We start from the raw sequence: 24,833 nt of genomic DNA, 5'->3' as shown, positions 1-24,833 counted from the left end.
TTTATTCTACTGCTTATAATAGTGTGTTAAGTCTGTATGGCCAGTGCACTGTTGATTCATTGCATGTTGTTTTGCAGCCAAGCAGTTAATCAGCTTCACCCAGAAGTTACAAGATATTGTTGCCAAAGAGAGAGACTCCATCGCAACATTTGAATGTGAGACGTCAGAACCCTTCGTCAAAGTGAAATGGTTTAAGGATGGGGTTGAGATTCATTCTGGAGACAAATACAGGATGCACTCAGACAGAAAGGCTCATTTTCTTTCTGTACTAGCAATTGAAATGTCTGATGCTGATGATTACAGCTGTGCACTGATAGAAGATGAATCCATAAAAACTACTGCAAAGCTTACTGTGGAAGGTAAGAAGCAGATAGCTCAGTACCATGCAGTACTGTTAAAGTGAAATCAGCTTCAGGAAGAAAAAAAAACAATTTAAACTGATGTCTAATGCACTAAGAAATGGTCAAGTTGCTTTCATATTCTCAGAATCCAGTATGAAAGTTTGGAGATACGTTTATGTAAAATGGTTACACCGTACATATATTAATTTCCTTGGGCTCATTTAATAAGTGTTTTCACCAGGAGTATCTAATCAAGCTTATTCATGAATGTAACTATTTTTGCCTGTAGGTGCTGTGGTTGAGTTTATTAAAGAACTTGAGGATGTTGAAGTACCAGAATCCTTCTCAGGTGAACTTGAATGTGAGGTTTCCCCCGAAGACGTGGAAGGGAAATGGTATCATGGAGATGTTGAACTCACTTCTAATCATAAATATGTGATTGCATCCCGTCGTGGTCGCCAAATCCTCACTATTAAAGATGTTAATAAAGATGATCAAGGAGAGTATAGCTTTGTTGTTGACGGAAAAAGGACTCGCTGCAAACTGAAGATGAAGCGTAAGCCTTTCTCATACTTATATTGTAGATACATTATACATTTTTCCATATTACAGTATATATTATAGCTATATCACTATAACCTATACTATATACCTATTCAATATTCTGCTTATCTGTTATGATGATTAATTAGCTTCATTTCATTTCACAGCTCGTCCCATGGCTATTCTTCAAGGACTTACTGATCAAAAAGTCTGTGAGGGAGATATTGTACAACTTGAAGTTAAAGTCTCCCTAGAAAACGTGGAAGGTGTCTGGATGAAAGATGGCCATGAAATTAAATCAAGTGATCGTATTCACATTGTGCTGGATAAACAGTCACACATGTTGCTGATAGAAGATGCAACAAAGGAAGATACTGGAAATTACTCTTTTAGTGTTCCTGGTCTTGAACTGTCAACCACTGGACGGATCACAGTGTACAGTAAGTCATTATCATGATTTGGAAGGTGTGTTTGATTTTGGGGTCCTTTAGGTTTACTTCTTAAAGGCATAGTTTTTTTAATGATTAATATTTTTGTTACTTGACAGGTGTGGAAATAGTAGTGCCTCTGAAAGATGTTCACGTAGTCGAAGGAACAAAAGCTATCCTTGAATGCAAAGTTTCAGCACCTGATGTGTCTTCCTCCAAATGGTACCTAAATGATCATCAGATAGAGCCTGATGAACGTGTACAAGCTGTATGTAAAGGCACTAAACAGAGGCTAGTGCTTACCAGAACCCACGCATCAGATGAAGGACATTATAAGCTAATGGTTGGCAAAGTTGAAACTAGTTGCAACGTCACAGTTGAAAGTAGGTTTCCTTTAAGATGCAAAGTTCTTTGTGAAATGATTACTTTAAATACAAAATTGTGGAAGTAACTAATATATTTGTAATGTATTGTTTTTTATAGAAATTCAGATTATTAGAGGTCTTCGTGACATCACCTGCACTGAAACACAGAATGTATCCTTTGAGGTCGAGCTCTCCCATTCAGGGATTGATGTAATTTGGCATTTCAAAGGCCAAGAGATCAAGGCTGGTCCTAAATATAAAATTGAAGCACATGGCAAAATATATAAATTGACAGTGGTGAAGATGATGAAAGATGATGAAGGAGAATATGTATTTTATGCTGGAGAGAAGAAAACATCTGGAAAGCTTATAGTAGCAGGTTAGTAGGGTTAATGTCCAAGATTTTTATTTCACTGTGATTTATAAAACAATGCTCATTGTACTGTGTTTTGTAATTGTAGCAATTGTGCTGTTTCTGTACTTTTTTTGCCTTTAATTAATCTTTTTTTCTATTTTCTCCTGGCTCTTCCCCATATCTTTTGTGATTGGTATAATTTGAATTTAACAAAGCTTTAACATAATTGCTTATATGTTTTGCTAAATCAGAGCCGTAGTATGGAATTCTGTAGTACACTTTTGATGTAATTAAAAATGAGTTTTTTATCTTGAATGTTCAATATAGCTGTGTTGATAATAAAAATAATAAATGAGAATAACTGGGATAGAAGTAAGAAACATCTTTTTGTGATGTTCAGGGCACATTCTATTCTTGATTTTTCACAGAACTCAGAATGTCTATGGGCATGCTGCAAACTAGGGCAAAGAATTCCAGCATTAACCTTTCACATTGTTGCATTTCTGTGTGTGGGAAAGTTGAACAGCAACACAAGAAAAACATGTCCTTTTCCTTCCCAACAGGTGGTGCCATTTCAAAGCCTCTCACTGACCTGACTGTGGCTGAGTCCCAGGCAGCTGTTTTTGAATGCGAGGTGGCAAATCCTGAATCAGATGGCCAGTGGCTAAAAAATGGTAAACCACTACCTATGACAAATCAATACCGTGCGGAATCTGATGGTGTAAAGAGAAGGCTCAATATCCCTGTCACAAAACTGGATGATATGGGTGAATATAGCTATGAAATTGCAAGCTCAAAGACATCTGCCAAACTGAAGGTCGAAGGTCAGTATTTTTTATAACCAACTAATGTCTTTAAGACTCAGTCCAGGATTCACCCACTGTGTCTTGAATCAGGCTCTAGGATACAAGCATATTTTGCTTCATTTTTTGAAAATATTTTTATATTATGATGCACTTTCTGAGGTAGCAAACCTACTGTATTTTGGAGTCTCTGTATTTGGAATTTAGTTTGGCATTTTAATAAAAACACATTTTATTCAAGGTACTGGCTAGCAAGTAGAAATTTACTCTTTGCTAGTGGTGTTGTAAACATATAAAAAAATCTATTTCTCATGGATGCTACAAGTAAATATTCCTTTTTGTGTTCCAAGCACACCACTTTGGTTGAAACTGTATAAATCAATATATACATACTAGATTTTAAAATGAAGCCCCATAATTCAGTTTTTATTAAGATTATTATATTTACTATAATTTTTAATTTTGGTCTGGTTTGTAGAGTTGTTTTTTTCCTTTCTTTTCTTTTTTTCCCTAGCTGTTAAGATAAAGAAGACACTAAAGAACTTAACTGTGACAGAAACACAGGAGGCAATTTTCAGTGTAGAACTTACCCACCCTGATGTGAAAGGAGCTCTGTGGATTAAAAATGGTGTTGAACTTGAATCAAATGACAAATATGAAATTTCAGTGAAAGGAACTGTTCACACACTGAAAATCAAACACTGTGTTGTCACTGATGAGTCTGTTTATAGCTTTAAGCTTGGAAAGATAGGAGCAAATGCCAGACTTCATGTGGAAAGTAAGTCAATCTGGTTTGAATATTTGCTTTAATGTGTAATTTGAAATTCAAATGAAACACACTGCTGAATCTTGCTAACTTTTTTCCTCAAGCTGTCAAGATCATCAAAAAGCCAAAGGATGTGACTGCTTTGGAAAATGCTGTTGTCTCCTTTGAACTGAGTGTATCCCATGATACTGTACCAGTCCGATGGTTCCACAAAAATATTGAGCTTAAACAAAGTGATAAATACAAGATGATCTCTCAAAGGAAAGTTCACAAGCTTATGCTGCATAACATATCTCCTGCTGATGCTGGGGAATACACAGCTCTTGTTGGGCAAATTGAGTGTAAAGCAAAACTGTTTGTGGAAAGTAAGTATTGTAAGTTTGTAAGAAAGTAATTATATGAATTGCTGCACCAGCTCATATTAAACAACTTGACCTGACACTTCACAGGCTGTTACCCTTGGGTTTTTTGCTGTCTTCCACACATATTGACTTTTAAAAAATCTTTTCTTTTCTTCTCTTCTTTTTGCCCCTCTTAGCCATACACATCACAAAGACCATGAAAAATATTGAGATCCCTGAGACGAAAACTGCCTCTTTTCAATGTGAAGTTTCTCATTTCAATGTGCCTGCTGTCTGGTTGAAAAATGGTGTGGAGATTGAAATGAGTGAAAAGTTCAAAATAGTAGTCCAGGGGAAACTCCATCAACTCAATATCATGAACACAAGCAGCGAAGATTCTGCAGAATACACATTTGTGTGTGGAAATGACAGAGTCAGTGCAACTCTGACTGTAAAACGTACGTAAAAATGAAATTAACCAGAATATTTTACAGTTACCAATAATAGAGTTTGTGTTAATACATGCACTCGGTGCAATTCAGACAAAACCAGCACTGTTGTAGAGGTATTTTCAAATAACCTTAAACAAACTCAATTACATTTTTAAAAGAGATCTAGAAGCTATGAACTTGAAAGTCAGATCCTAGATTGTTCTGTTTAGGCCAACATGCCTAAATGCCAAGTCACCACAGGAGATAGAATAAGAATTTGGATTCCTATGTCATTCAGAAGGCTTTGGAAATTTAATTGTAATGCTGATTCTGGACACAGAGCCTTCCTTTTAATATTACCAAAAATCAGAATCTGTCTTAAAGAATTTTAAACATCTCTGATCCAGTTAACATGTTTAAAATAAAGCAAAATGGAACAAAAGAACTGAACCGTGTCCATTTCTTTTCTTTTAGCCATCCTAATTACCTCCATGTTGAAAGATATCAATGCTGAAGAGAAAGATACAATAACATTTGAAGTTACTGTTAACTATGAAGGTATCTCATATAAGTGGCTAAAGAATGGGGTAGAAATAAAATCGACTGATAAATGCCAGATACGAACAAAGAAGCTCACACACTCCCTCTCCATAAGGAATGTGCATTTTGGTGATGCTGCAGAATACACCTTTGTTGCTGGAAAAGCAGCTTCATCAGCCACTTTATATGTGGAAGGTATTTGCCCTCTTGATTTGTATATTTAGTGACTTCTAGTGGCTTAAATAGCATCACGGCACTCATTCTACTATTTTCTGCCCTAGCTCGTCACATTGAATTTAGGAAGCATATTAAAGATATTAAGGTTGTGGAGAAGAAGAGGGCTATTTTTGAATGTGAAGTTTCAGAACCTGACATTCAGGTTCAGTGGATGAAGGATGGACAAGAACTCCAGATTGGTGACAGGTAAATTATTGCTTCTACACTGTATTGACTTTTGTTATGTATTTTCCCCCAGAAAATAACTTGTTCATTTTCTTTTCTGATGCCTTTAGGATGAAAATTCAGAGAGAGAAATATGTCCATCGTCTCATCATTCCTTCCACAAGAATGTCTGATGCTGGTCAGTACACTGTAGTAGCGGGTGGAAACACATCCAGTGCCAATTTGATAGTGGAAGGTCGTGACATTCGTATCAGAAGTGTCCGTAAAGATATCCAGGTATGGCCTATGCAGAAGAATAAATATTTCATAACTTTGTCACTCAAAGAATAATGCAAAGGAAGAGCAACAATATCTAACCAGCCAGAGTCCTAACATAAAAATCTGCAATCGTAAGATCAGGGCCTTCTTCTAGGAACTGGAATGTGGGACCATCTTTAAATATTTATTTATGTTTATAAATACTTAAAGAGTGGGTGTGAAGAGGATGGGGCCAGTCTTTTTTCAGTGGTGCCCAGTGACAGGACAAGCGGTAATGGGCACAAACTTGAGCACAGAAAGTTCCATCTAAACACAAGGAAGAACTTCTTTACTTTGAGGGTGGCAGAGCACTGGAATAGGCTGCCCAGAGAGGTGGTGGAGCCTCCTTCTCTGGAGACATTCAAAACCCGCCAGGACACGTTCCTGTGCAACCTGCTCTAGGTGGACCTGCTCTGGCAGGGGGGTTGGACTAGATGATCTTCAGAGATCCCTTCCAACCGCATATATTCTGTGATTCTGTGATCTGTAAAAAAAAACATTATTTCTAATGTTTATTCTACTTGTTCAAAGGTCATTGAGAGACAAAGAGCTGTAATTGAATTTGAAGTCAATGAAGATGACATTGAACCACAGTGGTACAAAGACGGTATTGAGATCAACTTCCAGTACGAGGAAAGATACAGTTATGTGGTGGAAAGGAGAGTTCATCGAATGAGCATCTTTGAAACCACTTACTCTGATGCTGGAGAATATACTTTTGTTGCAGGACGGAATAGGAGTTCTGTTGTTCTTTATGTGAATGGTATGTCTCCCCGCAAGCAATGCTTTGACTGTATTTATCGCCCTATGTTTTTCTGATTTCTATATAGCCTTTCTGGAATTCTAACTCTGAGAGTAAAAAAAAAATAAAAAAAATAAAAAATCCAAAGACAGTCTTATGTCTGAAACATTACCAAAACCCTCATGTACATGGATGTTTCTTGCTCTACTGAAATAGAGCAAGAAAATTTCTACTGAAATAGTTGGCTAGCTGATGAAAATGCTCTAGCAGTTTTTTTCCCGAGTGTATTTAGACCAGGAAACTCTCAAGTCCAAATAAAACTAATTTGTTCTTCTGGACAAATATGCCTTGCCAGAGGGATCAGCCTAACAATTCTTGGACAGGTTTTGACAGAAAACACATAAAACAACGTAGCTAATTATGTTAAGGGACTTGTTGCTAGATCATTCCTCCTGTATTAAGGAAAAGGGCAGAATTTCATGGGCATGCAAGATTGGGAATAATAACATTTAAACAAATAATAATTCCTTGCTAATATTTTTGAAGCCTTGAAAAATATCGATAATGAGATTTCTCTCTCTCCTTCTTTCTCTCCTCCCTTCCCCCTGCCTTTTTCCCCCTGCCTTTTTCCCCCCTCCCCCATTTTGCAGCTCCAGAGCCACCCCAGATTATTCAGGAGCTAGAGCCAACCACTGTGGAGTCTGGCAAACCTGCTCGCTTCTGTGCTATGATATCAGGCAAACCCCAGCCCAAAATTTCCTGGTACAAAGATGATCAACAGCTTTCTCCAGGTTTCAAGTGCAAATTTCTTCATGATGCACAAGAATATACTCTATTGCTGATTGAAACTTTCCCCGAAGATGCAGCAGTGTACACCTGTGAAGCAAAAAATGACTACGGAGTTGCTACAACTTCAGCTTCACTTTCAGTGGAAAGTGAGTTTCCCATGCTCATAGCAATGTCTGTGAAATGAGATTGTCAACATGTGTGTGATCTTCTTAATCTTTAAAAATGACTTATTATTATCCTTCAGTCCCAGAAGTTGTTTCTCCTGAGCTAGAAGTGCCGGTGTATCCACCTGCTGTCATAATACCACTACGTGATGCTGTTACCTGCGAGGGACAGTCCGCTCGTTTTCAGTGCAGAGTTACAGGGACAGGTGGGTTTAATGAAAATGTGTGCTCCTTTTCATCTTTTAGAATTTTTCATCTTGAACTCAGAAAAAATGCAACAGTATATATGCTGGGATCAGTCTTACCTTAGAAGTACAGTTATTTGATATACACACACACAGAGCAAAGTGTTACTCAAGCAACGTGTTACTTAACTGTCAGTTAAGCAAGTCATATTGAAGATGGTGTCAAGCATGCGAGTTATAAACTGTCATAAACATTAAGCATTTCTAAAAAGAAGTTCGGTTTCAAAAACTTTGTCTATGGAAACTTCTCAGCTTTTCAAATGCTAACTGATGTTTGAAAACTGTGTCAGTGGGTAATATACAGAGTTTCAAAACATGAGTATCATGGTGGAAAAGCATTACCATATTAAATGAACATGACACACAGTGCATGTCGATTACCTAAACAAACAGACTGAAACTGTGCCGCAACATTTAGCCTAATATTCCTAAGTATCTCATATCATTCTGCAAACAGTAAACTGCAATTGCATTATTTTTTGTAGCATAAAAAGGTGTTTGCTCATTATCTTTTTAAGTGTAGATTTTCCTTAAATAAGTTTTCTAGTTTTAGTTACAAAGAATATAATTCTGTAATTAAAATAATTCTTTCCAAGTTAACACAAAACCAAATAAAACTACCTTTCTTCACTTTAATAAATGGCCTTGAGTATGACTAGTGATAAAATATTCACATGATAAAGTGCAGAACAAGATCCAGTTCCAATCCCAAAGAACTTACAATTATTTAAAGATAAATAAAACTCCAAATTTAAAAATAATCCTGAGTGATAGCTGGGTAAAAATCCATATAAAATTGGTATGCAAATATATATAATTTGCATTTCCATCACTTGAAATCAAACTCCGATTTTTTTTTAAACAGCTTTACAACAGGTCTGATTCTGCTTTAGAAGTGGTGCTAAATCTGAAAAAATATATGTTGGAAAGACTGGCTGCCCTCTGTGCAAAGCATGCTAGTGTCAATTTTTTTACAAGAACTGTATTTATGTGAATGTGGAAGCTGCATTTACAGCACAGAGCATAAGGATCCTTTCATCCAGGTCCCCTTTCATAGAATCATAGAATTGTTTAGGTTAGAAAAGACCTTTAAGATCATTGAGTCCAACTGTAAACCTAACACTGCCAAGTCCACCACTAAATCGTATCCCGAAGTGCCACATCTACAGGTCTTTGAGTACCTTCAGGGATGCTGACTCAAACCACTTCCCTGGGCAGCCTGTTCCAGTACTTGATAACCCTTTCAGTGAAGAAATTTTTCCCATTGAAAATTCCCGTTATTGAATAGTCTATCCAACTGGATTTACATACCTCTCACTTGTGTTGTGAAAACATTTTATATTAGGTTAGGTAATAGCTGATTGCAAATACAGTTGTTTAACAGCACACACTATGCAGCTGTCTATTGAAAACACTGTCTGTTTCTTCTGATGACAGCAATAGCCCACTACTTTAGGGAAAACATTTGATTCATGATGTACTATAGTGCCAGGTGGAGAGGCAAGGTTAAAATCTGCTTCAGTCCTTTCCCAAGTCTATAAGAATCTATACACATCAAGTAATATAACATTTTATGTAGGAATTTTAAAAAGGTACAAAGACAGAACCTTTCTTGAGAAATGAGAGGTGCAAAACTTAGACTATTTGCCACAAAAAAAGGCAAGGTACTCTTCTTAGCAAAAGGATATTCCATTTTAATTTCTTTAACCTGTTCAACTCAACCGAGTGATTTTATAGCCTGTTTAATCCCTTTTTAAAAATGAGACCTTCTCTGATTTTAGTAGTAGCAAAATATTTTTAAACTTATACATTAGAAGGGGAAAGGAAAAAAATGTTTTTACTGAGAAATATAGCAGCACCAAAATCAGTTTTCCCTTACAAATATTTTCAATGCAGAGATAAAAGCTTAAAGCCACTTTCCACTGATCATACATTACCAAAGTAATACAAGGCACATTTAAACTTAAAAAGATGCTTGAGATTAAGATTTCTGAAAGATATAAATGTAAAAATAGTGTTTAGTTACTAGTCTAATATCGTAACTTACACAGTGTTTCTTCTTTCTGTTGCTCGAGCAGATCTAAAAGTCTCTTGGTACAGCAAAGACAGAGAGATCAAGCCATCACGTTTTTTTAGAATGACTCAGTTTGAAGACACTTACCAACTGGAGATTGCTGAAGCTTATCCAGAGGATGAAGGAATCTATACCTTTGTGGCTAGTAATTCTGCAGGCCAAGTGACAAGCACTGCTACCTTGAAGTTAGAAGGTACAGTGTGCGATTAAAGAAAATGTCTTGTTCAGGTCATATTCCAATACTAATCTTAATACACAGTGATGATTATATGTGAGTCTTTGTCTGTCATGTTGTCTTTTAACTCAATTGCTACCATTTACAATGTCCACAGCATACATTTATGTCTCAAAAATATTGGTCATGCACAGGAAAACTTATTTCACATTTTTTCAATGTTCCATGCACCTCACCTTTTCATTCTCTCCAGTATTAGAATCTGTCATGCACCAAACATGGTAGAAACCTTTCTAATGGAATTGCTTTGCTTACACATTATTTGATTTGACTGTGAGGAGAATCTAGAAAGAGGTTTTGTATAAAATAAACTACTTTGAAAGTGTTAAATAGAGATGTGTACCAGGTACCTGGGCAGCTGAAAAGTAAGTTTACATTCGTATGAATTGATGAAACATTGACCAAAGTTTTAGAGCAGAAATATTGTCTGGAGAATTTGCCATTTAAGTTCTATATTGTCCTTGATATTATTTAACCATAAATATTTTGTTTTCTTTTTGCAACGGATTTTATAAATTATGAATTAGAATAATTCATGCTGTTAAGTTGCAAGTTAGAAAAAAATCTTGAATGAGAGAGAAAATTTATTGTAGTGTAGGGTAAGAAATTAAAAGTTGGCGTGCTTCTTTTCAGGATTTAAAAATGTTGAAGAAGTTACATCAGAGTCCCATTGGCATGTTTCTTCATCTGTTTCACTTAAGGAGGAGTCTATTGGCCAAAGGCCCACCTTTATCCAGCCTATTTCGAGCTGCAGGGTATACAGCGGGGAATCAGTCAGATTTCAAGCTAGAGTCTCTGGCATGCCCAAACCAAAAATCCAGTGGTTTCATAATCAACAGCTCATGTTGCCAACAAAAAACATAGTTTTCCACTTTGATGAGTCTACAGGCACAGCTATACTGATAATAGTAGATGCTTTCTTAGAGCATGCTGGCCAATACTCTTGCAAGGCAAGAAATAGTGCTGGAGAAACAACTTGTACAGCTACACTTACAGTGACTGCAGAAGGTAAAGCCCCATTTTTACTTCAAAGGGATTCAGTTTGTTGTATACCACACTTTTACACCGTTACTAATGTTCTTCTTTCCTTGTTTCACACCTTTTCTTTACCAGTTAATGTTAGTAGAACCTACCCTCTGTAACCCAGCCACTCTCATTTCTTCTGTTTAAGCTGTAACATTCAGAAATTTGCAAATTTGTATCTTGAGATTGGTCAAAGAATAGAATCTTTTTACTGCAGAAATTCAGATTTTTAAAACAAGGAATTAAGTGATCTTTATAGCATTGACTGAGGTATTTTGCACTATCTTGTAGGGAAAAAGAAAAGAAAATACCTCCTTAAAAAGTTCCATAATAAGTTTCCAATACTAAAATGGACAACCTCAATGAAAGAAGAGACAAGCATCAACTGTGTATCAACTGCATGAGTAGCTTAGGCATCACTTGTCATTCATATATGTGAATGGATAATCTTTGTGTCAAGAGCGTAGTGCATCTGGCATGCTGAGTTTTCAAATGAAGATCATTCATTTTCATCCTTCATGCTGCTTGATTTTGTTCAGAGCATGGCCCAGTAAAGTTGTTTAGATACTAATATTGTTGTTATTTTTGTTACTTGATTACACAGTGCAAGCCCTAGATAGGCAAAGTACTGGGAAAGATGTAAAAGAGTCTATCCGGTCACAGGCTATAACAGAACTTCATGTTGCTCCCCTCACAAAGAAGAACATTAAAACTTATAAAAAAGAATTTAAATCAATGCAACAGCTGCCACAGCAATTGGGTGTACAGGTTTTTGAGAGCGTATTGGGAAGTTTAACCATGAAGGCTACATCAGTTGAAGAGGTGGAAGCCATGCACACAACAATCCTTTCCCAAACATCTCAGAGCACCAGGATCTCTGTGGCCACTGCTCAGGAAATTAAAGATGACTCTCCAAAGATTCTCTTGCAACTCAGAGACCTAACTGTGAAATGTGGTGACACAGCTCAGTTCATCTGTGGCTTAGAAAATGAATTCTTCTCTGAGTTTCTTTGGGCTCATGATGGTGAAAGGATAGAAGCATCTGAAAAACTGAAGATATCACAAAAAGGAAGTGTCCTACTGCTCATAATCCTAAATGCCCAGCTGACTGATCAAGGAGTGTACAGTTGTACTGTATACAATGATTACGGAGGGACAACAACTGCTGCAATGCTAACAGTCAAAGGTGGTTATCTGACTTTTAACATTATGACTTATCTTTTGCAACTTCATTATCACTGCCTACAGCTCACTTATATTTCCTTTATTATCACTATTTAATTGAGAAAGCTCTATTAATAATGCTTTGGGGTTTTTCCTCCACATTTAGAGCTCTATTCATAAGTGACCCCTGCAGTATTGGGAAGTTGGTGTTATAGCTTCATGGCTCTTCCCAGCAAGTGACAGATGTCTGAGGCTTTTTATTCCTCATATCCCTCATGATATGCAGTGAGATGTAAAGCAAAAGAGGCTGGTAGGAATTTTTGCATTTTGAGAATTCCCAAAGCTGGATTTTTAAGGAAGATAAGAATGTCAGATAAGCAATGTTGAACTAGATACCTGGTCATTTCAAACACTATAGGTCGAACTTTTTTCCATTTCCAAGATTGACAATATAGATCAATGTAATTGAAAGGATTAATGGGTGCAAGTATTGTATTACTTCACTAATGAATTGTCTTCTACCCTTCACTCTCCTGAGATATAAGTATTTATTTTTGCTAAGACTCCTTCCACTTCTTCCTGTCATCAGCATATTAAAATGTTAGTAGTGTTACCACTAGTGAAGACCCCAAAATGTATTATCACCACACTGGAGAGGTGACAGTATATCTACTGAGGTAAAAGGAATAAAGAGCAGAAAACTAAGATGAATAATGAGGAAGCCATTGGCCCTGTTGATTTGTCTCTTAGATATTGAGGCTTCTTTCTTCATTCTTGAGCTGTGCAAAGCACTTTACATAATCTGCTGCTACTTCCTAAATTGAGGCTCTCAAAAATAAAGATGTGCTTGTATTAGGCATTACAGACCAAGTCTTGGTCCCATGGAAGTCCCATAGGCTTAATTGCTACCTAGAACTAGCCCAGCAGGAATAGAGCTCTTAAATGTGTAATCACTCATGTTTAATAGTATTGTTGTAGCACTAATATGCTGGACATTCTTTCAGTACTAATTAGTGGGGTTTTTTCCCCCTAAATATGAGGATATTCTTAATTCCTGCAAAACACCTGATCTAATCCTTTTCCTAACTTTATTCTTACCTAGCAAAAGAAGCACAAGCCAAAGCAGTAACAAAAATTACCCTTGAATCAGATACTAAAAGCTTTAAAGCAGACAAAGATTGTCAGTTTAAAGCATCTGAAGTTAAGCAAGAATCTTCCAAGAAAACCTCGAGCTTGTTTATATCTACTTCCCAAAGACCATATGAAACTGAGAAGCAAAGAAACAGAGTCTACTATCCTGATGTTGTGCCATGCGAAGACATCACAGACACTGATGCCAAAGCACCAGAGTTTCTTGAAACTCTGCCTTCAGAAACAACTGTAAAAGAAGGAGATGATGTGTTACTCTTTTGTATAATGAAGGGTGTGCCTACACCTTGTGTGGTCTGGCTGTGCAATCAGCAAATAGTTGAGGAGTCTGCATTGTGTTTCTTAAAACATGATGGGCCACTGTGCAGTTTAAGATTGTTGAAAATTGGTCAGAACCACAAGGGTATATACAAGTGCAGAATAGTTAATCCTGCAGGACAAGCTGAATGCAGCACCCATCTGAGAGTGACAGGTTGGCAACTGCATGTTCCTTCCACATATCAATTCCTCGTGCATAGCATCATTGCATTCCGGTACATTCATTCTCTGGGAGATAATAAAGAATAAGAAGCATCTCATTAGTCTGTGGATTGTTGAATGTTTTCATCAGGGATTTAAGGCATGATAAAGGCATGTTACATTAGAAAATTTTCCCCACCTTGCAAAAAAGGAAGAAAATCTTACAGAAAAGTGTACATTGCAAACAAGTTTGAAAGCATTTTATTACTCTGTTCTCAAAATTTATCAAGTGTTTGAATTGTTTGGCATGCATTTATGTGTATGTATGAGTGAATTTCTGTATATTTGCAAGAGATTGGATGGGTTTACTACATAAACTGTTGATTGGCATATTTAGCACCTATAGCTCAAAAATTTTTGTCTTTTTTTCTAGCTCCTGAAAAAATTATTCATGAGAAGCTAGAGGAAGAGATTGAAATGGAAGTGAAAGGTACAGTCACCAATGACGTTACACTGAATAAATAGTACCACTGATTAGTAACATTGTGAAAAGCTTTTATCTGCTTACATGTAGTGTCTGATGCGGAAAGAAAGACACACTTTGAAGCATATTGGAACATGTTGCATGTTTGTTTTGATATGCAAAGGGTTACCTGCATTTTAAGGTTATTTAAGTTTTAAAATATGTTTAAAACTTCAGATTTATAGTTTTGCAGCCTTATTCTTAACTTTTACTTCATGCTTTGCAGCTGTTCATGGAGCTTTTACTTGTTCAATTTCCTTTTGAATGCATGGAATAGTTTACTTCAGAAGGAAGTTATACAAATCTTAATCGTATTATTTTTAAACAAGTTAGCAACCTAACATTAATCAGTTCAATGGACACTTCAATTGGACGGGTGGATGGATGGATGGATGAAGTATACTAGAAAGCATTTGTTGTTTAGGATATGTGAAAGCTACACATTCCCATTGATTCCTTGCACTTTTTTCACATACATTAATTCAACATTATACATTTCTTACCCTGGCTTGCAGATAGCATACGTGGTTCATGTTGCTTGCTTTTTTTCCTGTGCATAACACTGTGAAGTTAGTGGCTGTATTAGTTCGAATAAACGCCTTCTCATTTCATGTTAGCTAATTACTTACTTTTAAAAAACTATCTTTCAAAATATTTTTTCTCAATTGTTTGAACATTTAATCTACAAAACAGAAGGGTCAGAAAGGGCGTTTATTCTACTGTCTGCAAGTCAGGTAAGATTTTCTTCTTTGCCACCCAAAGACACACAGCTTTTCCAGGCAGCAAAATCATACACGCAGAGAAGAACGTGTTATTTTGAAATTCAATTTTGCTTGTTCAAGAAGAAATTTCCACAGTCTGAAGAAAGAACAGACAACGAACGATTTTCGTGTCAATCTTTAAAACAGAGCAAGGCGTTGCGTTTATTCGAACAAATATGGTGAGTGAATTACTTTTTTTTCCTGGGTGTGTGATGAAATCTGTTGCATGCCCATTTTTTATTTCAATATATTGCTATTTCATTTTTTTCAATCAGATGGCAGGCGGAGTGTGGCGTGTTATAACCCAGTTTCCTTCTCTTGCAGAGCAGCACAGCAAGGCGAGCCTCGAGGGACCTGGGACGACAGTGGTGCTGGCTTGCACCCAGAACTGTAAACCCACCTTCACACAGGGCCTCAAGTGTAGGTCTGTCTTGGAAGGGGACCCTGCCCTCTTCCAGTGCAAGCTGGTGGCATGCCCCGCACCCCACATGGCCTGGTTTCACAATAACCGGCCGGTCCACCAGGACTGCCGCAAGGTGATCCGCACCGAGAGTGAGGAGCACATGCACCGTGCCAGCCTGGAGGTGCGGGATGTGCGGGAGCATGATGCTGGCAGCTACAGGGTATTTGCCATTAACAGTGAGGGATCAGCTGAGTCCACTGCCTCGCTGCTGGTGGCACGCAGTGGGGAGCAGCAGGGCTTGGGTTCCGCAGGGAAAGCGGAGTGGATGCAGGAGAGCTGGGAGTGCCTGCTGCAGCAGCGGCAGGAGGACCGGCTGCGGGTGGTGCTCCGCTGCACTGGCTCACCCTTTGACAAGGGGCAGGAGGCTGAGCAGTTGCTTGGGGATGTCTCCCCAGCCAGGGGCATAGTACGAACTATCTGTTTCCAGAGGCTGCCACTGGTGGAGCCTCACCGTCCAGGGCTGGCACGCGGTAGGGAGCACAGTGGCACAGTGGCGGATGCTGATGAGCTGCTGGATGAGGAGATCCGTTGGAAGCTACAGCGGCTGCGGGAGGCAAAGAGGGCAGCACTGAAAAAGAAGCAGGAATCCCTCATTTCCATGCCCCAGGAAGGCCCTCCTGGGAAGCCCAGCCCACCTGAGGTGGCTGCCACGATGGGTCGCTCGGAGCCCCTCATGGTGCAGGTGGTGAAGGGGTACCACAGGCCCAAGGCTGCAGGGGAGAGATGGCAGATGCCAGGTGGACTCCTGGAACCCTGCCCACCCCTTTTTGTCCAGGAAATCAAGCCCCAGGAGGCTGTCGAGGGGCACAGATGCACCTTCTCCTGCCTCTTCCATGGCCGCCCACAGCCCACAGTCACTTGGTACAACAACACCAAGCCTGTGGGGCGCATCCGGGGCACCGCTGTTCACACCACAGAGTGCCGCTCTACACTGACCTTCCCATCCCTGCTCCCACAGCATGGTGGCACTGTCACCTGCGTGATCTTCAACCCACTGGGCACAGTCAGCACCTCAGCTGCACTCCATGTGAGGCAGCGGATGCCAGCCTATGAGGCCACGAAGAAGGAGGAAGAAGAGGAAGGGAAGAAAGAGGAGGAGGAAGAAGAGGAGCGGGAAGTGAAAGAGGAAGAAGAGGAGAAAGAGAGGAAGGAGGAGGAGGAGAAGAAGATGCAGGAGGAGGAAGAAGTCAGCCGGGCCTTCACAGCAGAGCAAGGACTGCTAAGTGCAGTTCCAGACCCAGACTTGCTGTCAATGCCTGTGGAAATCAAAATCACTGCCCCCACTCCAACGCCAGAGCAAGACACAGAGATGAGGGAGACCATGCGGCCCTCTCCAGACCAGGCTGCTCCCACCATAAAGCACAAGTTCAAGTTTTCATTTGATGTAGGAAATGAGCCACCCCAAATTGAGGTAGAAGCCCCAGCGCACATTTACTGCCATGAAGGGGAAGCAGTGGTGTTGGAGTGTGCTGTGTCTGGGCAGCCGCCACCAGCTGTGTCCTGGTCCCTGAATGGCCAGAGCCTCTCTGCCAGTGAGAGGCTGAGGTTTGAGGAAGACAAGAATGGCACGTACCGCTTACACATCCAAGAGGTCTCTGTTGAGGATGCTGGGCTGTATTGCTGTGTGGCCAAGAATGTGGCTGGAACAGCGCAGACTGCCTCTGAGCTGACAGTGCAGCCCAGTGCACCCAGGTTGTATAGCAAAGATGAAGGCATTGATGAACTGCCTGCCATGGACCACGTTCTGAAGCTCCAAGGCCTCAGCACACTTGGGAAGGATAATGAGGAACAGATCACATGCCCCAAAGAGGAGGAAACCCACCTACCCTGGTCTCTGAGGCTGTCTCCATCTTCTAGTGAGCAGTTGGAAGAGGAGTGTGGGAAAACTTCTCACTTTAGAGACACTGAGATGGAGGAAACGATGGTGCTGGATACCATGGAAGTTTATGCAAGGCAAGAAATAGGTTATACAAAAGAAAGTGTGAGGGATACAGATGGTATTTCTGAAATGAGGCAGAACAGGGGAAAAGCTGTCTCCCAGGAAAATAGTTTTGGAATTGATGCCACTGAGCTGCACCCCAGCATGCCCAGAGAAGAGAATGAACTGGTGGCCAAGGACTCGGGTCACTTTTCAGAGGAGCTGGAGGCTGAAGGAGACAAGATGGTACCACATACAGATACTCTGTCCTGGGACATCTTGAAGGCACCGTTTATGGAAGTGAAAGGGCAAACACATGTTTCTGAGCAGTCTGCTCTGGCAAGGGAGTGTGAGGATTCACAATTTTTCGTTCCTGTACCACCTGTGGTGCAAGAAGGGACTGATGTTTACACGGAGGAGAGTGACGCCCCTGCCTGGGAGGCAATGTCTCTTGGTGTGCCTCTTGTAGAAGAGCCGAGTGTGCCCCACCTGCAGGACAACATTGCAAACACACCCACAAAGAAGCAATTTGGCTTTTATGACTTCTGTACTGAAGAGCAGCAGGAGGAAGAGGCCAAGGAGCAAGAGAGATCAGTTGATATTGAACAGGACATCGAGGTTGATGATCATCTTTGTAAAGAAGAAATGATTGATACTGGGGATGCCACACACTGGGAAACGCATAATGATGGACAAACGCTGCAAGAAATAGAGTCTGATGTAGGCAAGTCTTCTTTGGGTCTAATCCTTACTCCTCCTGGCATAGAAAACTCGGGTCACAATTTTACTGATGAAGTTGAGGTTCGCCTAGAAGAAGTGCATTTCAAAGAGCAGCTGTTGCCATCTGAGACTGATGAGACTAATATCACATTTGATCTGAAGATGTTTGTAGAGCCTTTCCCAGCTGCAGAGACTGTAGACACAGAACAGGGACAAAGCCCCACAGCTCTGGAGAGTGTGGAGGTAGGAGTAACTGGGCTCATCTCCCCTGTGCACCAACATGATGTGCTTGTGGAAGAGATGCCTCTAAGTGAGGAGCTGCGTCAGAGCTACAGGATGCAGCAGGAGGAGGTCGGTGCCCAGGAAGAGGCACAGCCAAGAGAAATCGGAAGGGATGATTTGCAAATCCATAATGGGGACCCTGGCAGTATCACGATACCTGTTGAAAAGGGATCTTCTGCTGAAGAAATTGAGTCAGAGGTGAGTGTCTGTAAGGAGGATTCACCTGAGGGACAAATTCATAGCTTTCTGGTGGAGTCCACAGCAGATTTCCAAACAGAAGTGCAAGAAACACACATGTGGAAGAGTGGGGAACAACTGGAGACCACAGATTCCCAGAGTGACAGCTTCATCATTGACTTGAAAAAAGCTGCACATGAAAAGAAGCCCCAGACTGTGCATCAGGTTGAGGAGGAAGAGGGTTCTGGGATAGAAAAGGTCTTTGAGACAGGAATGACCAGCCCCACCTGTGAGAAAGAAAGCACATGTTCCCCTGAGGAGATGCTCAAGGACACTCAACAGGAACCAAACACAACCAAGGGCTTCTCTTTCGGCCAAATCTTACTTGGTTTAATAATGGATGATCCTGTGGCACAGAAGGAGCAAAGGAAGGAGTCTTGGGGCAAGAAGAAGAGTCCCATTGAGGAAGCCTCTGAGAATAGCCTGGATGGCGAAGGACTGTGGGAGGATAGTTCTGCAGATCCAGAGCCCAGTACTGTTCAAGCCTCAGAGCTGGAGCCTGGCTTTTCCCTGGCCAAGTATTTAAGGTCAAGTGGGATGCAGGAAACTCCAGATCTCAAACGGACAGTTCAGAAGGAGCAGCAAGAGACTATCACTTCACTGGAAGTGGAGGAGGTTACCTTCAGCACAGTTTATGACTACTACAACAACCAACAGGAACACACACGGCCCTTCTCTCCTGAGTCGGAAATGTCTATAGAGTTGGAGAGTGGGAGTGGAGAGGAGTCACCTGATTCAGACCGCTTCTACACACCTCCCTCCTCAGTGGAGATCTTTGAAACTGCTTCATCAGCATCGTATCACACACCGCTCAGCACACCTGAGCGCTACTCCACACCATCTGAGGGCTCAGGGTACAGCACACCACCCGAGCGCTACTCCACACCATCTGAGGGCTCAGGGTATAGCACACCACCTGAGCGATACTCCACACCATCTGAAGGCTCAGTGTACAGCACACCACCTGAACACTACTCCACACCCTCCGAAGGCTCAAAATGCAACACACCCTTGGAGCACTACTTCACACCCTTTGAGGGACTCTGCTCTGCATCAGGGGACAGCACACCATCAGAGCGCTACTGGACACCCACTGGGGAGTATATGGATGCCCTGGCCGTGCTCCCCTTCTGTGAGAGAAGGCAGCAGCTTCCAGACCAGCCACAGGCTGAGGTGTTTAGGACTCCCTGTGAAGCCCTGGAGCCATCAGGCAGGGACATGCCACCTGCATTCCTCAAGGCATTGAGCAGGAGGAAGCTGTATGAGGGCAGCACGCTAACCTTGGTGGCTGAGGTGGTGGGTGTGCCCAAGCCAGGGGTGAAGTGGTATCATAATAAATCTCTGTTGGAGATGCATGAGAGAGTGCGGATAGAGAAGGATGGGGACAAATATGTGCTGGAGATCACTAACGTCCAGAAAGCTGACGGGGGACAGTACCTGTGCCATGCAGTGAACATTGTCGGGGAAGCTAAAAGTATCGCGCAGGTGGAAGTCTTGTCTGAAGATGGGCGGTCACTAGCACTGCCACCCCCTGTCACCCACCAGCATGTTATACACTTTGACCTGGAGCAAAATACATCGTCAAGGTCACCTTCACCACAGGAAATCCTCCTGGAAGTGGAGCTGGATGAAAATGAGGTGAAAGAGTTTGAGAAGCAGGTCAAAATCATAACCAGTCCTGAGTTTAGCCCAGATAAGAAGAGCATGGTGGTTTCCCTGGATGTCCTTCCACTTGCCTTGTTGGAGCAAGCTGCAGGCTTGGCTGCAGAGGAGAATGAGGATGTAAAAATTGATTTTCAAGTAACTGAAATGCCTCCCCGCTTTGCAGTGCCCTTTGCAGATGTCGAGGTGACAGAAGGCTTGGAAGCAGTGTTTGAGTGTGTGGTAACAGGTACTCCTGTTCCAGTGGTGCAGTGGTTCAGAGGCGACACCTGTGTGACACCTGCCACAGGGAAGTATGTTGTGTGTCAGAAGGAGGGACTTCACAGTCTGAAGGTCCAAAATGTAGGTCCTTCTGATGGTGGCTTGTATCACTGTCAGGCAATCAACAGGCTGGGAGAAGCAATGTGCAAAGGCTCTCTTGTAGTCATGGCTCAGCAGGGAGCAAGTGCCAAGGTGAGCAGTCAGCGAGTCACAGGCAGTGAACCACACAGGCCCCAGAAGTGTGACTTTCTTTTGAGTAAGACTGTGAACCCAGGTGACCAGTCAGAAATAGAGCTGGAGTTTGAGTTCGAGCCGCACAAAGACGACTCAGAGAAAGCGATCCGACTGCTTGCAGTGACTCAGCAAGAGCAGGAAGTGGAAGGGGAGAAGTGTGTCAACATCAGTTTTGATGTGTTTGCGGAGCCGTCCCAGGACGAACGGGTAGAATTTAGGGCAGAGGACTCGGAGAGCTGCATCTTTGAGTTCCAGGTTACAGAATCCCCTCCCAAATTTCTCAGGCTCATTTCTGACTACAGTACATTTGTAGGTGCCTCAGCATGCTTCCAGTGTCTTGTGACTGGTTCCCCCCACCCAAATGTCCACTGGTACAAGGATGGGGTGTTGTTGGAAGGGGACAGGTACTGTGTGCAGGAAGAGCAAGGGGGCTCTCATAGCCTTACTATTGAAAACTTGATGCAAAGTGACAGTGGGCAGTACAAATGTATAGCTACTAACAGGGCAGGAACTGCTGAGGCTTGTGCTGTGTTAACATTATACTAAATATAATTTATTTCAGAGTCTCTGTTGAAACAGTAAATGTGTTTATGCTATTGTTCATCACAGGTAAAAATGCAGCATGCATTTTAGGGGCATTTTTGTTTCATCTCTTTAGGGATGGAAACCACTCTATGTGGGCGTATTTCTGTCTCACTTAAACTTGCTTTCATTGAGGAATTTAAGTGAGATTTAATCTGTGCATAGGTCTTGTGCACACTTTCAGCACCAAGGTATATTTCAGACTCCTTCCAAGCTCCTTACTCATTCTTGTAAAGACATTTTAATTGACACTCATTTATGTAGAACTAATTTTTTCATAGTGTACATATTCCTGTGTGTCTGTAACAGTGCAATTATTATTGTTTTATGTAGGCTAGAAATCATCTGAAAATGTAGAAACCAGATTTTTCTTGTAGCTTGAACGTATGGAACACTAACTTACACTTGCTGTTTAGTTTGGATATAGTTCTGTGAAAGAGCTCCTTAAATTCTTATTCTCCCTTCTCACAATGTTGTGTCAGAACATGTGAGCCTCAATGATTCAAATCCTGTTTACAGTTTCTATCACGGCAAAATTCTTACTTCCATGGGCCTCATTCTATTAACCCATGGAATTAGATGACTTTTTTTTTTAAAGTCATTGGAACTATGCTGTTGCAAAGAAAAGCAATAATGGGGAAAAAAATGAAAGTTTTTCATTAGTAGAGACTGGACAGGATTTTTTTCTCTATTACCAAGTAATAAACATAAAAGCATATTTTGTACTGTATCTTTAGAAGTTAAAGGGAAAGGAGAAGGAGCATAATAAATCAATGATGTAACTGTAAATTCATTAAAATAATTTCGGTTGTCCCTGTATTCCAGTGTCATTCATAAAAAATATATAGTAGTAAAAAAGTGAGAGATTTTTATGCAGCATTTTTGTTTCACATGAGAACTAAATCTCTTTACATATTCTACATATTCCTTTTTTTTTGTTTTCTGTTTTTTGTTGTTTTTGTTTTTTTTTTTAAATTAGTAACAGTGAGGAGTGCTTTGTGTAAAGATGACCAGAAATAAGTAGAATACATTCAATTGTTTTCTGTGGCATTTTCTCAGCAGAAGAGATTTTTACATTAATGTTCTCAATGTGAGTATATATTTTTGTATTTAAAATAATGCTAATATTTAGGAGGAGGAGTCAGCAGTAGCTGGCATAATTAAATCAGAACTAAATCTATCTTACATAAACAATGATAAATTGATTAAGAAAATGTGTTAAAAGTATGAAAGTTATTAATGTTTATCAGAAGATAAAAAAACTATTTACAAATTGCTGTCAGTTGTCATGGAATCTGCTTTAAGGAGCATGGTGACTTTAAGCGTAAAAGAACTATTCCTATGGGACATTCATTTATGTTCATGCATGTTCTTATTTCTGAGTTTGATGTGTCCTCACACTGGGGTCAGTGTGCCTCAAAAACTCAATAATCTTTAAGACTATCCCTTCACTCAGCTAGGATACTAATTTTTGATCAAAAGATTCACTTTGCCCATTTATGTTGCCTGATACAAACTTAAAGCCAGGAGCAGCAGGTTCTAATGACCCAGTACATGGGGGAAAATGACTGGAGTGGTTAGGTTAATATCAATGTGTCACTTCACTTTCTTTCCACTTACGACACCATGATAAATATTTATGATTTGTATGTCATTAAAAGGCAGAGATAATTGTGGTTTCTCATAGGTAATGGTGGTAGGAATGAGAAGCATGAGTGTTTGACCCAGCCTTGTGCTGTGAAAGAATTGCTTCATGATGTGTCCTTAATCCATTCCTTGTGTAGGTCTGTAGCACTGATTCATTAGACAGCTAAGGTCCCTAGGGAAGTTGGCATGAAGAAGCTGGCAAGAAGTCTGACGTTATACGTCATCTGTGATATGAGGGGTCTTTTAGATCCAAAGCCAAAAATGTTAGAGACCCTTTGGTTAAGTCCTAAGCAATTATGATGTGTGTTTATTAAACACGTAAATTAACTGAAATTTTTAGTAGAAACAGGCCCATCATTTGTTTTTGAAACCATAAGCAAAACAGGTCCAAATTCATGTTGACATCTGAAATACATGGCCAAGCATCTTTATCTCTGCCTGCGTAATAGTGTTTGTCGTTTATGTAAGTTTAAAAGTCTTGCTTTACGTTTCATTCATTAGCCAGGAGTGCTATCTTGTGCTTATGGAGAGACAAACTCTCGCCTAAGCTACAATGTTATAAATGTGGAGTAATTCTGGTTTTGAATAAACCTGCTCTGGGGAAACTGGTATAGCTTAGAGCCACTATTGACCATCTCTCTTCAAAATTTTGTGCTTTCATAGGAATTACAAAACTCACAATTTCATTGTCAGATTTAATGTTGTCTTCATTTCTACGAACCAGGTATCTTCAAAAAAGGATGAATTATGTTTGTCATTAATGTGTATTGAATGTTAACATGTATGGTTAATTTGTGAAATAAATATGTAGATGATTAAAGTCTGTCACTTCTTGTACTTTATTCATTTCAGAGACATAGTTAAAATATGAAAAAGTATCTGTATAAATTTTATGTCATAAATATCCAGGAACACACAAAAGTGCATTAATTTTTGCCCCACTCCTGTATATAGAGCATTCTCATGTGTGTTGGCATAGGTTCTATTCTGCAATTTTTATACTTTATTATGGGCCCATTTCTGCCGCCCATTCTCAAATTCACTAGCATGTTGTATTTCTGGGGAAACTTCCCTACTGTTTTAACAAGGCTGGTACGTAATACTGAAGAACTGGTGCAATTTTTATTTTTTTTTACCTAAGCATCTCTTCTCTGCAGTTAATCGCTGTATACATTGCGCTATGTCATGTATATTATGGTATTTGCGGCAAGATTAATAATTGCTAAAACCAGTGAGAAAGAATTGGGTATGGCATATTCTGTTTTTCTTTATAGTTCTTATTGGATTGCAGAAAAAATTATTACTTCACAATAAGTTTTGGAATTTAAGCACTGTAATTGAGAAACTTAACAAGGTTCACCATTAGAGTGCCTGGAGACATTTATCCACTCACACGTCTTTTATTCTTTTTTAACAACTCATGTCTTTCCAGCATCAAATACTGTGGGCCTTGACTGAGCAAACCTGACTTAATGAGAACAACAGGCTTTGATTTCCAAAGATTTTCTTTGCGCCGTGCTTTTCATGGATGGCTTGTTGCGTTCCTGGAAGTCTCAGAGTTCACTGATGTTTCTAGTGTTATGCTTCTACTGAGAATTTCATTATCTTAACTTTTGATTCCTCTCATTTTTAAACTGCCATTAGAACAAAGTGGTCCCACATATAAATGGCTAAACTCACAAAGGCAAGAAAAAGAAAAACCTTAAAGTGCTTTTTCCTCTTTATCTCTGATATTGTGGGAGTTTTAATATGCAATATTGTGACAGGGAGGAGTTTGAAAGCAGAGATTTAAATCAATGACACTAAATCAAGGGTGCATACTTGTGATTTTAATAATGATGGTGTTGTAAGCATTAGGGTCTAATGACAAAAACAGGACAAAGCTAA

At 40.1% G+C, this 24,833-nt stretch overlaps 2 protein-coding genes across 2 annotated transcripts in view; both read left to right on the top strand.

Moving 5' to 3' along the window:
• Positions 1 to 24,833, top strand: part of TTN (titin) — a 249,978-nt gene that overhangs the window by 26,786 nt on the left and 198,359 nt on the right. The window contains exons 28-46 of the mRNA XM_074144859.1: positions 78 to 359; positions 631 to 897; positions 1,052 to 1,324; positions 1,432 to 1,695; positions 1,796 to 2,056; positions 2,596 to 2,856; positions 3,350 to 3,613; positions 3,706 to 3,966; positions 4,140 to 4,400; positions 4,848 to 5,108; positions 5,195 to 5,336; positions 5,426 to 5,591; positions 6,144 to 6,375; positions 7,005 to 7,289; positions 7,388 to 7,513; positions 9,631 to 9,819; positions 10,495 to 10,869; positions 11,489 to 12,073; positions 14,090 to 14,146. Coding sequence (XP_074000960.1) covers positions 78 to 359; positions 631 to 897; positions 1,052 to 1,324; positions 1,432 to 1,695; positions 1,796 to 2,056; positions 2,596 to 2,856; positions 3,350 to 3,613; positions 3,706 to 3,966; positions 4,140 to 4,400; positions 4,848 to 5,108; positions 5,195 to 5,336; positions 5,426 to 5,591; positions 6,144 to 6,375; positions 7,005 to 7,289; positions 7,388 to 7,513; positions 9,631 to 9,819; positions 10,495 to 10,869; positions 11,489 to 12,073; positions 14,090 to 14,146 — 4,812 coding nt within the window. The remainder of the gene's footprint in view (positions 1 to 77; positions 360 to 630; positions 898 to 1,051; positions 1,325 to 1,431; positions 1,696 to 1,795; positions 2,057 to 2,595; positions 2,857 to 3,349; positions 3,614 to 3,705; positions 3,967 to 4,139; positions 4,401 to 4,847; positions 5,109 to 5,194; positions 5,337 to 5,425; positions 5,592 to 6,143; positions 6,376 to 7,004; positions 7,290 to 7,387; positions 7,514 to 9,630; positions 9,820 to 10,494; positions 10,870 to 11,488; positions 12,074 to 14,089; positions 14,147 to 24,833) is intronic.
• On the top strand, positions 14,875 to 23,765 carry LOC141462878 (uncharacterized). The gene is made up of 2 exons (XM_074145014.1): positions 14,875 to 15,119; positions 15,265 to 23,765. Exon 2 carries the CDS (start codon positions 15,429 to 15,431, stop codon positions 21,261 to 21,263), a length of 5,835 nt encoding a protein of 1,944 aa, XP_074001115.1. The 5' UTR covers positions 14,875 to 15,119; positions 15,265 to 15,428; the 3' UTR covers positions 21,264 to 23,765.

The sequence above is a fragment of the Numenius arquata genome, chromosome 3 (genome assembly GCF_964106895.1).
Source record: "Numenius arquata chromosome 3, bNumArq3.hap1.1, whole genome shotgun sequence".
Taxonomy (NCBI): domain Eukaryota; kingdom Metazoa; phylum Chordata; class Aves; order Charadriiformes; family Scolopacidae; genus Numenius; species Numenius arquata.
The sequence above is the reverse complement of the archived record's forward strand: the minus strand, read 5'-3'. Positions and strand labels throughout refer to the sequence as shown.

Coding starts and splice junctions, on each gene's coding strand:
- LOC141462878 (XM_074145014.1), top strand. CDS start 15,429: ATGGCCTGGTTTCACAATAACCGGCCGGTCCACCAGGACTGCCGCAAG.